Genomic DNA, 15039 nt, shown 5'->3' on the forward strand with positions numbered 1-15039 from the left:
AAGTATGGAGTAATTACTTTGAAAAACTGCTAAATGAAACAAGCAGTGATGACAGCACAGTGATAAAAAAACACTGACCAGGCATGCAGTCAGGAATACATATCCATACTTGAAGTAGAAAAAGCCATCAAAGGTTTGAAATGTGGAAAGGCAGCAGGAGTAGATGATATTCGACCAGAAATGCTGAAGTATGGTGGTATAAAAGTCTTACAGTGGCCGCACTGCATAGTTCAGAAAGCCTGGACAGAGGGACGAATTTCCGATGATTGGAGTAGAGCTCTCATTGTATCTATATATAAAATGGGAAATAAAATTGAATGCTAGAATTACAAAGCTATTTCCCTACTGAATGTTCCTGGCAAGATCTATGCAAGTATACTTGAGAAACGGTTGAGAAGAATTGTGGAAGAAAAGTTTGGTGAAACAACAGGATTCAGGCCATATAGAGGCTGTCAGGATAAGATCTTCACTTTACGACAAATAGTCGAGAAAGCATGGGAATATAACAAAGATCTATATTTAAGTTTTGTCAATCTGGAAAAGGCATATGACAAGGTGCTAAGAGAGAAGCTATTCAATACGCTGCAGTTATATGGTGTCAATGGGGCATTATATCAAGCAATACTTAGTCTTTATTTGAGTTCCGAGGCGGGTCAGCATTGCTGATATCCGATAAGATGGCATGACGGCAATGTATTTCTAGTTGCTGAGTGGCACAAATCGAAGAAGTTGAGCACGAGATGACGACATTGTTTCGAGTTTCGGCCATCGGTCTGGTTCTAACCGATGAGAAGGCAGCAAAGGATTCCCTTTGAAGATAATTTGTGTTAAAAGCAGCGTCGCGAAAAGTTTGTAAGCTCAGAGGAAACAAAGAAAAAAAATCGGGATAAGCATATGACTCCACGTGCCGGCAGATCACCGTAAAAGGGGACGATCCATAACAAAGAACAGACGGAAGGATCGAGAAATCATCTAACAAGGTGGTAATGCACAAAATCTTCATTTTGTATTATCTATTAGTGATGATTGTAAAAAAAGAAAAGTGGACAGAGATTAGAAAAGATGATAGTGAGAATTTAGAGACAGTTTCATATGTTAAGTTGATTGAATTGGACTGGTAGTCTACGTTCTTAGATTGTCTAAACCCTAGTTAATGTGTATGGGTCGTTAGTAGCACTAATTTAATTTGATATCGGGAACCATGTTTGTGATTTAAATGAATCATGAGTGTGTATAAATAACTTGCCTGTTTGATTACCACTGCCTTGCTTTACCTGTTTTTTTAGTATTGATCTTGATTAGCTTTGAATATACGTGTTAGTCATATTAATCTAGTAGTCTGAAAGCATGAGAGCATGCAACGCTTAGTTGAATGTGAATTGATCTTTGTTAGCAAGTTTTATTTAGAATGTGAACTAGTGTTTTATGATGAATGTGTACTTATTTAACCTAGAGATGTGAGATTAGAGTATTTTGATAATTAGAATGTTCCTTATTGTTTAGCTAGAAAATTAGAATTTTGATATGACATATCTTTGATGTGTGGAAGCTTCATGTATGTAATCTTGATAATTAATAAACATGTTTTTCCTATGTAAGTCTGAGTGTCTGAACATGAGATTGAAATTACCACTTGCTAAAGTTTGAACCTGTGAATAAGGGGAAATTAAAGAGAGTTTAGAAAGTTTAGGCCATAACTGCAATGTTGAAGTCTCTATAGGCACTTAATACTTTAATAAGATTAGGTAATACTTAAACTCTGGGAAGGTTTCTTTGTACAAGAACTCTTCTGTACTAGAACTCTGGCCGGCGCAGCTAAAATGAATAAATTTTGTCAGAGTTCCAAATAGAGAAGCAGCCCCAGAGAGATACGTTAGAAATTTCAGGCTTAGTTGGTACGACAAGGATTTAAGATAGAAAATTAGCAAGAAAGTGACAGAACGCGAAGACAAGAAAGAAAGAATATATAACACAATACTTAGTCTGTATTTGAGTTGAAAGTCAGCAGTTAGAATTGAAGGAAGTACAGGTAGATGGTTTAATGTTAAATCTGGTGTGAGACAAGGATGTACATTATCCTCTCTGTTATTCATTATCTATATGGATCACATTATGAAGGAAAGTGGTATTAAACATGATATCAGAATTGGAGATGTTAATGTCAGCTCTTTGCTTTATGCAGACGATGTTATACTTATCGATAACAAGTCTGTAAGATTCCCTGTCTAAATTGAATAACTGTTGTAATAGATATGGTATGAAGGTCAGCAATAAAAAGACAAAGACAATGAAAATAGGCAAAATCATTGAAAATGTCAACTGCGTTGTGAATGGTGAACCTGTGGAACAAGTAAAACATTTCACCTTCTTAAGCACGATTTTTAGTGAAGATGGTAAATGAAATATGGAAATAGACAACAGAATCAATAAAGCTGTTATAGTAGGAAGTCAAATGAATAAATTCATATGGAATAAGAGAGAAATTAGTCAAAACACTAAATTAGCTGTATACAAGACAGTGTTCAAACCAGTTTTAACTTATGGATCTGAGAGCTGGGTTAGCAGTAAACACTTCACCAAAGACTAGAAACCGCAGATATGAGAATCCGGAGAAAGATTAGAGGTGTGAACAGATGGCATCAATGGCAATATCATATTAAAAATGAGGATATTAGGAAAGAACTTGACATTGTCAGCATCCAGGAATGTGTTAGCAGAGCTAATCTCATGTGGTATGGTAATTTAAACAGAATCAGAGAGGAAAGATTAGCAAAACAAGTGTTCTCTGCCAGGTTGGCAGGAAAACGACCCAGAGGAAGACCAAGATATAAGTGGATTGATATGGTACAGAGTGCCTTAGACGACAGAAATATATCTGATAATATTGGAGTCTTGACAAGTAAGAGACTGATCTGGAGGAAAATTGTAGATAGGAAGTTAGTAATTAAGTAAATTTTTCATGTTGTAGTATCATATCCTGTACACCCCTTGAGGGTACATGGCAGGAATTTGATGATGATGGTGATATAAAGGGAGCAGTGTAATGGTTGTCCAATTTAAAACTTGATTTGTAATAAATGTAAATAGCTCTGTTTTGCTGTATTTGACCATACGAATAAATAAATTTTGAAAAACTTTTCTTTTGGTTCTGTCATATGTCCTTTCCAAATCTACAATCAACTATAGCAAGCACCACTATAATAAATTATCGAAAAACCGCAACCGTAGCTCCATAGTTTGTTCTCTCTCTCTCACACACACACACACATGCTATTTTTTTTTTGTATTTCGTAAAGTATCCAGCAGTGATAGTTGACTGTACAAACTGATCCTTGTTATATTCCCATAATTTCTCAAGTATTTGTTTTAAAGTGTGTATCTGATAATATTGATGGGGCCTGAAACCAGCTCATTCTTCCCCAGATTTCCCTTCCATAATTTTTCTTAAGCTCTTTTCATGTATGTTTGCATTAAACTTATGCAGTGATTTGTCCAGATAAATCGCTGCATGTGTTGTGTCATTAGACAGTTTGTTTGCTAGAGAAACATCAGCCTAGTAATTGTTTGAACAGACTAAGTATAACTTATTTTAGGCTGATAATTATAATTTTGCTCACACTTCCAGCACATTTTGATATCATTAAGTAAATATTTTTGTGCTTTGACACTCAAAAAATGAAACAGCATGAAATTGTTTAAGTGAATGAAAAGTAGAAAAATGATTTAACTAGAATAGAAAAAAAATAATAAAAAAAATTAATTTACTAAATATATCATCTTATAACATTCCTTTCAGATTGCTCAATAGTGCATTTGAAGAATTAACAGCTTTTCAGAGAGCTTTAAAAGAATTTGTTGGAGCTGCAGATGCAACATATGCAAAACAATTTGAAGAATTTACTATTGGTCTCGAAGGAAGGTGAGTGGATGATACATTGCACTAGTTGCTTTTCTCTACATGATTGATTTGTTATACTTAAAATTTAGTTTATCAAATTTATTAAACAGATAGTTTATTCTAAAATATTTCTATTTTCTATAGTTTATTCTGTTTTACATCAGTAGTAATATTTTTTGTTAATGAGATTATTGAGATCTTAAGTCGCAAAAAGTTTCTCTATGACAATTTTCTGAAGTTCATCCTCTCTCTATAATATGTTTTTGAAAGAAGAGCACAATTAGTTATTATTTTATTTATTTAGTGTATGGGGAATAATACAAGAAATTAATGAGCAAAACTATATACAGATTGAGGGTTCACTTAACCAATCAGTGACACTATCTGGGAGTAAATGCAAGTTCCTTACTTCTCCAGTGAAGTGGTTTCTGTTTCTCAATAGAAATCATTTATGCATTATTTAATTTTTTATGAATTTTTTTATATCGATTATTCTGTTTCCAAATTTAATTTGTCATTTCCACTAAAATCATTGGGATTAACATATAAATAAATAAATAAATTTATTTATTTATATGTTAATCCCAACTGGTCTTAAGGCGAAAATAACTAGGAGGAAACCCCCACATAGACTAAGAAATGTGGATAACTAACTAAGACTTCTGATTGAATGTCCAGTCCTCCATTACTAATTCCCCCACCCTCCCATTACTGATCAAAATGGTAAGGGATTTAGGATCTTGGGATTTAGTCATATTACCCTCTCCACACACACACACACACATACACACTGTTGTACTCTTAGGTTTCAGAACTAACATTCATTCTCCTATAATACTCTGTTATACTCATCTGGCATCCTACAGTATTAAAGCAAGAATATATACAGGTATCCCTTGCTTAACGTGGATTTGATTATCGCAGCGAAATTAATTGCGGCAATCCCTTGATATACACGGCAAGAGTTTTGATTAATGCGCCTTTAAATTTACCACGTAAAATCATGCTCACGACTCATGGTCGTCCAAATTCTCTTAATGATCTGTATGAGAATGTGAAAGTTTTATTTTCCCCACCAAATACAACATCATTGTTACAACCTATGGACATGGGAGTCATTGTAACTTTCAAAGCCTATTTTCTTAAAAAGACATTTTCAAAGGCAGTTGAAACAACAGCGGGTGAAAATCATGAAAATCACGCCATGAGGCTGAGTGCCAGCCAGTTACTTTGCTGCTAGCATTGAGAGTGGGTACATTACAAGCTCCAGTTGTTCTGTTGTACGTATTTACAAATTACGTTCTTCGTAAATTTTACAGCCCATTGACCATGTCGAAGAATAAGAGCAATCCCACAATGGGTCATTAAGTGAAAAAAAAAAAAAAGAGGAAGGTAATTACCTTAGATACAAAACTTTATATAATTAAAAGATTTAAGTAAAAGTAAAATTTAAGTGAAAGTAAAAGTAAGATTGGATGTGAATTTGGTTTTAACGAGTCTACAATATGGATTATTTTATCCAAAGCTGATGAGCATTGCGAGCAAGGTAAAGTGGCATCTACATATGCAAGTATGCAATGCACACGTAACCGGAGTGTTATAATAGTTGAAATGGAAGATCTGTTGGTTATTTGGCTGGAAGACTGCAATCAAAAGAGAATTCCAATTAGTGCCTTTAATATCATGGCCAAAGCTCTAATACTGTTTTCAAGACTTAAAAAGACTAAAATATAAAGAAGACAATTCAAAATTCGCAGCTAGCAAAGGCTGGCTTGAAAATTTTAAATCTAGAGCTGGACTAAAGAATGTGAAAATAACAGGTGAAGCTGCAAGTGCCGATGAAGATGCTGCATCCACATTTCCTGCTGAGCTGCAGAAAATTATTGAAGAAAATTATTATGATTACCGCCAAATTTTCAGTGTAGATGAAACTGGAGTCTATTGGAAAAAAATGCCATCTAGAACTTTTATATCAAAAAAAGAAGTAGCGCAGCCTGGCTGTAAAGTATCAAAAGATTGCTTAACTGTTATGCTTGGAGGGAATGCTAATTGAGATTTTAAATTGAAGCCACTGCTTGTCTATCGAACTCAGAACCCAAGGGCTTTAAAAGGATGTAACAAGAACTCATCATCATCATCAAATTCCTGCCATGTACCCTCAAGGGGTGTACAGGATATGACAGTACTACATGAAAAAATTACATCATTACTAACTTCCTATCTACAATTTTCCTCCAAATCAGTCTGTTACTTGTCAAGACTCCAACATTATCAGATCTTATATTTCTATCGTCTAAGGCACTTTGTACCATATCAATCCACCTATATCTTGGTCTTCCTCTGGGTCGTTTTCCTGCCAACCTGGCAGGGAACACTTGTTTTGCTAATCTTTCCTCTCCCATTCTATTTAAGTGACCATACCATCTGAGATTAGCTCTGCTAACGCATTCTGGATGCTGACAATGTCAAGTTCTTTCCTAATATCCTCATTTTTAATATGATATTGTCATTGATGCCATCTGTTCACGCCTCTAATGTTTCTCAGGACTCTCATATCTGCGGTCTCTAGTCTTTGGTCAAGTGTTTTACTTCTGACCCAGCTCTCAGATCCATGTTAAAATTGGTTTGAACACAGTTTTGTATACAGCTAATTTAGTGTTCCGACTAATTTCTTTCTTATTCCATATGAATTTATTCAATTGACTTCCCACGATACCAGCTTTGCTGATTCTGTTGTCTATTTCTATATTTAGTTTACCATCTTCAGTAAAAATTGTGCCTAAGTAGCTGAAATGTTTTACTTGTTCCACAGGTTCTCCATTCACAACACAGTTGACATTTTCAATGATTCTGCCTATTTTCATTGTCTTTGTCTTTTTATTGCTGACCTTCATACCATATCTATTACAACAGCTATTCAATTTAGTCAGAGACTCTTGCAGACTTGTAGCAGATTTATTTAGAAGTATAACATCATCTGCATAAAGCAAAGAGCTGACATTAACATCTCCAATTTTGATATCAGGTTTAATACCACATTCCTTCATAATGTGATCCATATAGATAATGAATAACATAGGGGATAATGTACATCCTTGTCTCACACTAGATTTAACATTAAACTATCTTTCTGTACTTCCTTCATTTCTAACTGCTGACTCACAACTCAAATAAAGACTAAGTATTGCTTGATATAATACCCCATTGACACCATATAACTGCAGCGTATTGAATAGCTTCTCTCTTGGCACCTTGTCATATGCCTTTTCCAAATCGACAAAACTTAAATACAGATCTTTGTTATATTCACATGCTTTCTCGACTATTTGTCGTAAAGTGAAGATCTGATCCTGACAGCCTCTATTTGGCCCGAATCCAGCTTGTTCTTCACCAAGCTTTTCTTCCACAATTCTTCTCAACCGTTTCTCAAGTATACCTGCATAGATCTTGCCAGGAACACTCAGTAGGGAAATACCTGTGTAATTCTCACATTCAGTTTTATTTCCCTTTTTATATATGGGTACTATGAGAGCTCTACTCCAATCATCGGGAATTCGTCCCTCTGTCCAGGCTTTCTGAACTATGCAGTGCAGCCACTGTAAGACTCTTATACCACCATACTTCAGCATTTCTTGTCGAATATCATCTACTCCTGCTGCCGTTCCACATTTCAAACCTTTGATGGCTTTTTCGACTTCAAGTATGGATATGTATTCCTGACTGCATGCCTGGTCAGTGTTTTTTATCACTGTGCTGTCATCACTGCTTGTTTCATTTAGCAGTTTTTCAAAGTAATTACTTCATATTTCAAGGATATCTTTTTCTCCTGTTTTCATGTAACCTTTATCATCTCTAATTCCTTTTACAGCACTCTTTCCTCCATTCCTAAGCTTCTTCAACAACCTCCAGAATATTTTGTCACCTTCTTGATATTTATTTTCTATGTTCTTGCCAAAGTCCTCCCATGACTTTTGTTTAGCTAGTTTTACAGTGTTTAGCTTTCTTACATTTGTCTCTGTATTCTGTAAGAGTAAAAGCTGACTTATTTGCCAGGAACTTATGCTTTCTTCTTTTCCTTCACTGCCTCTTTAACTTCCTGTGTCCACCAGGGAGTTCTGATTTTTTTATCCTTGCACACAACCTCACCACATGCCTCTCTGGCAGAATCAATCAATGTTTCCTTCAGAGTTTGCCACTGAATCTCCAAGGTTTGATTCCTGTTCTCAAACTCTTTCATTTTTAATAATACTTCTGTATTTTAGTCTACAGTTCACATCTGAGAGCTGCTCAACTTTTATTCGCTTTAAAACTTTCTTACATGTTATACTTTTCAATATGAAATTCAATTTTATCCTGCTCAAGACTAAATAGTGATCACTTCCAATTTCAAATCCTCTGTACACTCTGGTGTCCTGCACCAGGGAGAAAACATCACTATCAACAATAACATAGTCAATGAGACTTTTCTTATTCCTAGCCTTTTCTCTCCATGTGAATTTTTGCACATTTTTATGTTGGAACATGGTGTTAGTAATAACCAGTCCATGTCCTGAGCAGAAATCCAACAGATATTTGCCATTATTATTAGCTTTGCTCTTTTCTCCAAATTTTCCCAAAATATTTTTGTATGTCTCACAATCAATTCCTACTCTACTATTTAGATCCCCAACAAGGACCAACTTTTCCTTTTTCATTGTGTCAGTTGCTTTTTCTAAAGCATCAAAAAATTCCTCCACTTCTACCTTAGTAGAACCTTCTGTGGGACCATAGGCACAAATAAATCTCATTGTCCAGTTCCCCTTTCTCATATTTGCCCACGTTACTCTACTTGAGACTGACTGCCATTCAAGAAGATTAGCCTCGTATTTTGTGTTGAATACTATGGCTACTCCTTCTTTTCCTTGATTGTCATTGCTTGAATATAACATTTTGTATTTATTGCTCAGAAAGATCTCACCAGTTTTGGTCTTTTTTGTTTCAGTCACCCCTATTATGTCGATCTGGTACTTATCTAATTCCACAGCTAGCTCCATTTCTTTGCCATTCAGGCTTCTTACGTCGATAGTACCGATCTTTAACTCTGGTGATGCTGAGTTGGGGTTTGTTTTCAGATTTGTTCCAGTAGCTGACTTTTCGCTGTTCGCCCTGGTTCCCTGGCGAAAACAACGGGCGACGCCCCAGCCGGCTTGAAATTTTGTCATGTTGTGCCATCATTTTTTATTTTGGTTTAACCAATAAGAATACAATTTGGTCGGCTAAATCCCAAATTGCCAGCCCATCCTTGTTCGTTCAGTATCCAAGTAGATACCCAACAGGGTGCACCACGAGAAGGTGAGGATTGGACATTAGGTCAGAAGCCCTGGTCGGTTCTCCGCATTCCTTTAAAGGCTATGTGGAGGTCTCCTCTCAGTTATACAGCTTTGACCCTTAAGCACCCCTTGATGTGAAGTTAACAGCCTCAATATACAAGTGGACTGGTCACGAAGCTACTTCACTTGCAAAATTTGTTTGCCTATGCTTGGGTAAAGTATCAAAACAAGAATGTAATACTTTGTATCCAGGCAGAAAACTTTCTTACAATATGAAGTCAGTGTGTATATGGATGAAGACCTTTCCAAGATTACTCCAGAACTGTCTATCCATGGCCCCTTTCCCAAGTCACTCCTGCAAATCTGATGATATCATCAATCCACCGTGATTTAGGTTGGCATTGTGGTCGTTTTTCCTCTCATGGAATCCAATCCAATACTTCTTTTGTGCATCGTTGATCTTATCTTGGAGCAATATGCCCAGCCCATTACTACTTCAGATGTTTCACTCTTCCTATAATGTTAGAGACTTTGGTTTGATTTCTTATCTACGTTTTCCTTTTGTGATCCAGTCTTGTGATACCAAGCATACTAAATTGTGTTGTTTTTAATTTTTGAATTTCCTTTGCATTCATTGTCCATGTTTCACAGCCTTATGTCAATATAGGAAAAATAGATTGGTTAAAAATGTTTCTTTTCAGGCATAATGGCAGTTGGCTTTTGAATATTGAATGTAATTTTCCAAATGCCTTCCACCTAAGCATCATGCGTCTTTTAATTTCGTCCATGATATTTTGTTCCATTGATATCTGTTGTCCTAAGTATATGTAATGATCTACTTGTTTAATTTCATCATTATTGATTTTTATTATTTCTGGTTGGACATAGCTATTAAACATAACTTGGATCTTCTTTAGGCCAGCTGTTTTGCTAGCAATTTAGAGTTCTTGGATACGAGTCTGTAATTCATGTGCAGTTGAAGTAAAGATAACTATGTCATCTGCAAACTGTAAATGGCTTAATTATCTTCCATTTATCTTCAGACCTTTCTCAATCAAGAAGTTTGAATATTTCTTCTAGGCATGCTGTGAATAATTTCGAAAATATTGTGTCACCCTGTCTTATACCTCTCTGTATTTCCACAGTAGGAATGTTTCCATTGAAAGAATTGCTGCTGTGGCATTGGTGTATGCTAATTTGATGGTCCTGACGTATGGCTCCTCTAGTTGTTGGTTTCGTAATGCTTTAAGTATTGCACAAGTTTTACTGAATCAAAGGCTTTCTCATAATCAATAAAACCAAGACATAATGGTAATTGATATTCCTTACACCGTTCAATAATCTGCTGTACAACTTGAATATGGTCTATTGTGCTAAAGCCACTTTGTAAGCCTGCCTGTTCTTTTGGTTGTGCTAGGTCCAGAGTCATATAAAGCCTATGAGCTAAGACTTGTAAACACTTTGTAAACCACTGATTGTAGACTGATGGATCAGTAGTTTATCAAGTCTTCTACCTCACCTTTTTTATGTAGTAGAATTAGGGTAGCCTTCTTCATAGTTTTACTAAGAGTTTATCAATCATTTCTCCACCTTCTTTTAGAAATTCAGCTATGACTCCACCTCACCTGCAGCTTTTCCATTTTGCCAGCTTTGGATGCTCCACATATCTTCTGGTAGAATCTGTGGTACTTCAGCTATTTCGTGGTTGTCTTTTTCTTCATTTAATTCATCATCCTGATATAATACTGAGTAAAATTCTTCATGCTATAGCATATCTGTCGCTAGTTAGTTTGACTGCAACCATCTGTTTTGCACAGTTCAGTGTATTCAATTTTATTGTGTAGATTATTCAATTGTTTAATTTCTCTTCGTTTCTTCATACACTGTTTTGTTTCTTCAGAAATTTTGTCTTGTTTCTGTTCTGTTGTACCAGCTATTTCAGGATCTTTTTCCTGCCAACCTGGAAGAGAACACTTGTTTTGCTAATCTTTCCTCTCAAATTCTGTTGAAGTGACCATACCATCTGAGATTAACTCTGCTGATGCATTCCTGGATGCTGACAATGTCAAGTTCTTTCCTAATATCCTTGTTTTTAATATGATATTGCCATTGATGCCATCTGTTCATGCTCCTAATCTTTCTTAGGACTCTCATATCTGCAGTCTCTAGTCTTTGGTCAAATGTTTTACTTCTGACTCAGCTCTCAGATCCTTAAGTTAAGATTAGTTTGAACACAGCCTTGTGTACAGCTAATTTTGTGTTCCAACTAATTTCTCTCTTATCCCATATCAATTTATTCAATTGACTTCCCACCATACCAGCTTTGCTGATTCTGTTGTCTATTTCTATATTTAATTTACCATCTTCAGTAAAAATCTTGCCTAAGTAGCTAAAATGTTTTACTCGTTCCACAGGTTCCCTGTTCACAACACTGTTGACATTTTCAATGATTCTGCCTATTTTCATTGTCTTTGTCTTTGTATTGCTGACATTCATACCATATCTATTACAACAGTATTCAATTTAGTCAGAGAATCTTGCAGACGTGTAGCGGATTTATTTAGAAGTATAACATCATCCGCATAAAGCAAAGAGCTCACATTAACATCTCCAATTTTGATATCATGTTTAATACCACTTTCCTTCATAATGTGATCCATATAGATAATGTACATCCTTGTCTCACACCAGATTTAACATTTAAACCATCTTCCTGTACTTCCTTCAGTTCTAACTGCTGACTTACAACTCAAATAAAGACTAAGTATTGCTTGATATAATGCCCCATCGACACCATATAACTGTAGCATATTGAATAGCTTCCCTCTTGGCACCTTGTTATATGCCTTTTCCAAATCGACAAAACTTAAATACAGTTCTTTGTTATATTCCCATGCTTTCTCGACTATTTGTCATAAAGTGAAGATCTGATCTTGACAGCCTCTATTTGGCCTGAATCCAGCTTGTTCTTCACCCAGCTTTTCTTCCACAATTCTTCTCAACCGTTTCTCAAGTATACTTGCATAGATCTTGCCAGGAACACTCAGCAGGGAAATACCTCTGTAATTTTCACATTCAGTTTTATTTCCCTTTTTATACATGGGTACTATGAGAGCTCTACTCTACAGGGTGTTCGGGATAAATTTGACATATTTATAATTAATTATATTTTTCCGTAAGTTACATGTATTAACACACACTTCTCTTCATTTAAAAGTTTGGACCCTTCTTCATTCATATACAAGATGTCAGAAAGGATGGATAGCTGGAACCCACCTGAATCATGGAAGAGAATAACTTGTATCATGATGATTCGTGCCCGCCATCAAAATAAGGATATTACGACTGCTGCCCAATGCTCCCTGAATACAGTAAAAACAATCAGGCATGAACTAGAGACTTGCAATGGTGACTACGAGGATGTAGCAAGAAGAAAGATCCCTAGCAGACGATCTGATTGCGTTCGTACAGCAGAATTCCTCGCAAATCTGCAGGAACAGGTGTTGAAGAACCCTGGCATTGGAATTCGGGCTTTGTTCGTGGAGTTGCTAACTGTAGTCAAGCCCTGGATAACAGGGGTAGCCAATGGTAGGCCGTATGTATGGCAGCAGGATTCGGCCCCTTGCCACACCTCTGGGAAAAGTCAAAAATGGTTGTCTGAAAATTTCTACGACTTCACCAGTCCAAATGTTTGGCCTCCAAACTCCCCAGACTTTAACCCCATGGATTATTTTGTATGGGGCGCAGTTGAAAAAGACACCAATCGCACTTCCAGTAATACAAAAGCCCAGTTAATGGATAAAATTAAAACAGTTTTTGCGGCCCTTCCCAGGGAGACTGTAGCATCAGCTTGTTCGAGGTTCCGAAGCAGAATTGAAGCTGTGATCGATGCTAATGGTGGTTAATTTGAGTAAATCTTGTTGATAGTATTGTAATTAACTCTGCCTGTAATGTTTTTTTGTCAATTCATTAAATTTAATAGATACAAAGAAGATTTTCTTTTTCCTTACGAAACTGTCAAATTTATCCCGAACACCCTGTAAATCGTTGGGAATTCGTCCCTCTGTCCAGGCTTTCTGAACTATGCAGTGCAGCCACTTTTAGACTTTTATACCACCATACTTCAGCATTTCAGGTCGAATATCATCTACTCCTGCTGCCTTTCCACATTTCAAGCCTCTAATTGCTTTTTCTACTTCAAGTATGGATATGTATTCCTGACTGCCTGGTCAGTGTTTTTTACCACTGTGCTGTCATCACTGCTTGTTTCATTTAGCAGTTTTTCAAAGTAATTACTCCATACTACAAGGATATCTTTTTCTCCCGTTTTCATGTCACCTTTATCATCTCTAACTCCTTTTACAGCACTCTTTCCTCCATTCCTTAGTTTCTTCAACAACCTCCAGAATATTTTGCCACCTTCTTGATATTTATTTTCTATATTCTTGCCAAAGTCCTCCCATGACTTTTGTTTAGCTAGTTTTACACGGTGTTTAGCATTCTTGCATTTGTCTCTATATTCTCTAAGAGCACAAGCTGACTTATTTGACAGGAACTTTTGATATGCTTTCTTCTTTTCCTTCACTGCCTCTTTAACTTCCTCTTTAACTTTCTCTGTCCACCAGGGAGTTCTGATTTTTCTATCCTTGCAGACAACCTCACCACATGCCTCTCTAGCTGAATCAATCAGGGCTTTCTTCAAGACTTGCCACTGAATGTCCAAGGTTTGATTCCTGTTCCCAAACTCTTTCTTTTTTTTTCAATAATCTTTGTGTATTTTAGTCTACAGTTCACATCTGAGAGCTGCTCAACTTTTATTCGCTTTAACACTTTCTTACATGTCATTCTTTTCAATATGAAATTCAATTTTATCCTGTTCAAGACTAAATAGTGATCACTTCCAATTTCAAATCCTCTGTACACTCTGGAGTCCTGCACTAGGGAGAAAACATCGCTATCAACAATGACATAGTCAATGAGACTTTTCTTATTCCTTGCCTCTTCTCTTCCAACATAAAAATGTGCACAAATTCCATGTGAATTTGTGCACATTTTTATGTTGGAACATGGTGTTAGTAATAACCAGTCCATGTCCTGAGCAGAAATCCAACAGATATTGCCATTATTATTAGCTTTGCACTTTTCTCCAAATTTTCCCCAAATATTTTTGTATGTCTCACAATCATTTCCTACTCTGCTATTTAGATCCCCAACAAGGACCAACTTTTCCTTTTTCATTGTATCTGTTGCTTTTTCTAAAGCATCAAAAAATTCCTCCACTTCTACCTTAGTAGAACCTTCTGTCCATAGGCACAAATAAGTCTCATTGTCCAGTTCCCTCATTCTCATATTTGCCCACATTACGCTACTCGAGACTGACTGCCATTGAAGAAGATTAGCCTCGTATTTTGTGTTGAATACTATGGCTACTCCTTCTTTTCCTTGATTGTCATTTCCTGGATATAACATTTTGTATTTATTTCTCAGAAAGATCTCACCAGTTTTTGTCTTTTTTGTTTCAGTCACCCCCTATTATGTCGATCTGGTACTTTCTGGCAGCTGGAGATTCTTTGCTGTCGAAATGATCTCTCGCATGACTGCAGCTGCTTCTGATTCTCCAGCTGCTTGGTCTGCACTGTTGTCATTCTGAGAAAAATTAGGAATGAGTTTCTTCTACGATGCACGAAGGGTTCTCTGTGTCACTCCATGTCAGGCAGTTTTAATAAAGGAAATGGTGTGGAGAACGTTGAACTTGGTATATTCCAGAACTGCTTGAATGTCTTGTCAGAAGAGTGAGCCACGTTGAAAAGCCGTGAGAACAAAACCTTGGTG

General features: G+C 36.3%; 1 protein-coding gene across 1 annotated transcript in view; it reads left to right on the top strand.

Annotated features, from left to right (window-relative positions):
• The window catches only part of Mcm3 (minichromosome maintenance 3), a 322450-nt gene that overhangs the window by 13493 nt on the left and 293918 nt on the right, over positions 1 to 15039 (top strand). Inside the window, exon 3 of the mRNA XM_090392917.1 lies at positions 3797 to 3919. Coding sequence (XP_090249043.1) covers positions 3797 to 3919 — 123 coding nt within the window. The remainder of the gene's footprint in view (positions 1 to 3796; positions 3920 to 15039) is intronic.

Source organism: Typopeltis vanoorti, chromosome 5, assembly GCF_054136105.1.
Source record: "Typopeltis vanoorti isolate ZY-2024b chromosome 5, IOZ_Tvanoo_1.0, whole genome shotgun sequence".
NCBI lineage: Eukaryota > Metazoa > Arthropoda > Arachnida > Uropygi > Thelyphonidae > Typopeltis > Typopeltis vanoorti.